The sequence below is a fragment of the Pinus tabuliformis genome, chromosome 7, assembly GCF_031772625.1.
Source record: "Pinus tabuliformis cultivar Carrire ecotype Pingquan chromosome 7, CPIR1, whole genome shotgun sequence".
Taxonomy (NCBI): Eukaryota; Viridiplantae; Streptophyta; class Pinopsida; order Pinales; family Pinaceae; genus Pinus; species Pinus tabuliformis.
Genome location: NC_142293.1, coordinates 978,990,808 through 978,993,144, shown reverse-complemented (window position 1 = coordinate 978,993,144; position 2,337 = coordinate 978,990,808). Strand labels below are relative to the sequence as shown.

Sequence of the window (2,337 nt, the reverse complement as noted above, 5' to 3'; positions counted from 1 at the left end):
TTGAATCCACTACAACATCTGAAAAGGCAACCGACAAAGAACCAAGAAAAATAGAGACCGTAGCTCCAATGTTGTCATCAACAAAGGTAGCCATTAAACTCCACATACCCGTATCATAATCCAAGGAGAAAAACACAATGTTTTCATCAGCTGCCCCAGTGACACCACCTCTGCACTCTTCATCTAGGGCGAGGCTTAGAACCGGTTCAGAATGAAATTTAATAGAAGTAACAGGTGTCCTTGGATTCCTCAAATCCCACCAAGCAAGGCTTCCAAATTGATGCTAGACAAAGGATCTGGCTGATGTAAACTCAATGGCGAAGAGATAGTGAGACCAGAATAACCATTTCCTGAACGGGTATGTGCCATTCCCAAGGAACTAGCTGAAAGTAAAACCTTATGCAATTGTGGAGGAGATGGAGTTGATATATCATTGCTGGATAAGCTGCAAGCATTCCCTCCTGCATCAGAAGACTGTTCCAAGAGGCCATTTCCATTAGCAATCTTTATGGAGAGTTTTTCATGTCCTGCCCTCACACGCTTCAATGGAGGAATAATTTTTTAAGTGTGCATAATTGATCCATGGACAAGATTGACTCCATTCACCAGAGGCGATTCTGAGGTAGTCTCATCAGTTCCAGGTGAGCGTGATGCATCAAGTTGATATGCAGAAGCATTTGACTTCTTCCATGTAGCAGATGGTGTCCGACTATTACGGTTTCTTGAGACACAGCGTATTGGACGCGAGAATACTCGAAGAAACGGATAGTTGCCATGTTTGGTGAGTCAAAACACACCCGAAACAATCTATTGTCACATTTAGATGACAGCTGAGATATTTTGAGCTTAAAGGAAGCACGCCCATGAAGAAGTCTGATAGGTCGCTCAGTGGAAGGAAATTCAACACCATCAAAAGTTGTAAGAAGAGGGGCTTCTGCATCATCCTCTGGTTTCTTAACAGGAACTCCAAAACGCCCAAGTGCATCTAATAAGACAACATCAAGAGAAAAATTCCTGCGACAGGAGGCTTTGATATCTCTCCTGTGACACTATTCTGTAATGCATATGCTATGCTTTTCTCTCCAACCGCCACTCCATCAATGTGAAGACGAACAACATTTGCACCCACCTCACATCCAACATGGACCCACTTCTCTAAGGGGCATGCTTGTTCAGCAGTGACAGAGTACTCATCAATAGATGCAGCAAGAGTAGCATCGAGGACTAGTTTATTAGAAGCCAAAGACAAAGCAGGAAAGAGTGACAATTTCCTGTCACCATCCAATGTAAGAAAAGGGGCAGCGGCTTCAGCATTCGGATGAACCTGGCAAATAATATTGCCCCCTTTTCTACTTTTGAGCAGGTAAATCCACAAGCACAGAGTGAAGCTTCCATCATCATTTGTAACATTTTTTGATAAACTCACAAATAGTCTGTCCAATGTCAGATAATCATCATCTCCGAATATCGGTCCGGTCTTGCATCCAGCCTTATTTGCCATTCAGAGTCCCGATATGGTCCTTGCACCTAGTTTTCCAATATTAAATTGAATCGAAACAAACTTCAAACTGCAGAAAGGGCTGTAGGCCTATAGGCCTAAATAAACCTTCTTGACAAGATCCAAACAAAGATGGCTTTCGAATTTCCCTTTGTAAGTCCTCAGGTAAATCCTCCAGCAACAACCATCTCTTGAAAGTTGTGGCTGAAAGTTTTATTAATTCTGGTAACCAAACTCCTCAATGTGGGAAGCCAGGATTCCTTAAGACTATTTAATTCTGCCAAACTCCTATTCAGCACTGCTCTGCCTTCCTCCAATTTTAACTCCAGGTTGTGGATCTGCTCACATCGGCGCTCATATTCTTCAAGCACATTGTGATTAAGAAAAAGAACAGCATTTGCCTGTGCCGTACAATCTTGGATTGCACCTTCATGTTCTTCAACTGTATTAGGCTGGAGAATAAATTACATATTCTAAAACAACACATTTAATGATTTCTTCTTCAAAACAGGGTTTTGAAGAAGAATCAATCTCACACTGACATAAGACGGAGTCTAACATGTATATTGTCAAAATGCATGTCCTCTTCACTCAAACCCTAATATCCACTCTTAAAACCATAGATGCAAAAGCACACATTTATGTACCACCAACACCTTGCATTTGAAAACTCAGTTGCAATATTCCTATGAACCCTTGAGTGATAGACTATAATTTTTACTTTAAGGGTGGGTATCTCCCATATAGCTCGAGGATTATTCCACTCTCATTTTCTATTATTTAAGAATTGGAAAGTGAAAACTACTCCACTTATGGGAAAAATTTTAATTGATGTTTAC

At 41.0% G+C, this 2,337-nt stretch overlaps 1 protein-coding gene and 1 pseudogene across 1 annotated transcript; both read right to left on the bottom strand.

The window, feature by feature from the left end:
- Positions 1–249: 249 nt before the first annotated feature.
- LOC149250887 (SH2 domain-containing protein B-like) lies at positions 250–1,025 on the bottom strand (annotated as a pseudogene).
- Positions 1,026–1,027: 2 nt separating this feature from the next.
- LOC149250886 (SH2 domain-containing protein B-like) lies at positions 1,028–1,576 on the bottom strand (the record flags this gene model as incomplete). The annotated part of the gene is made up of 1 exon (XM_089453781.1): positions 1,028–1,576. A coding segment is annotated over exon 1 (474 nt), but the record flags the coding sequence as incomplete, so codon positions are not given.
- Between the last annotated feature and the right edge of the window lie 761 nt (positions 1,577–2,337).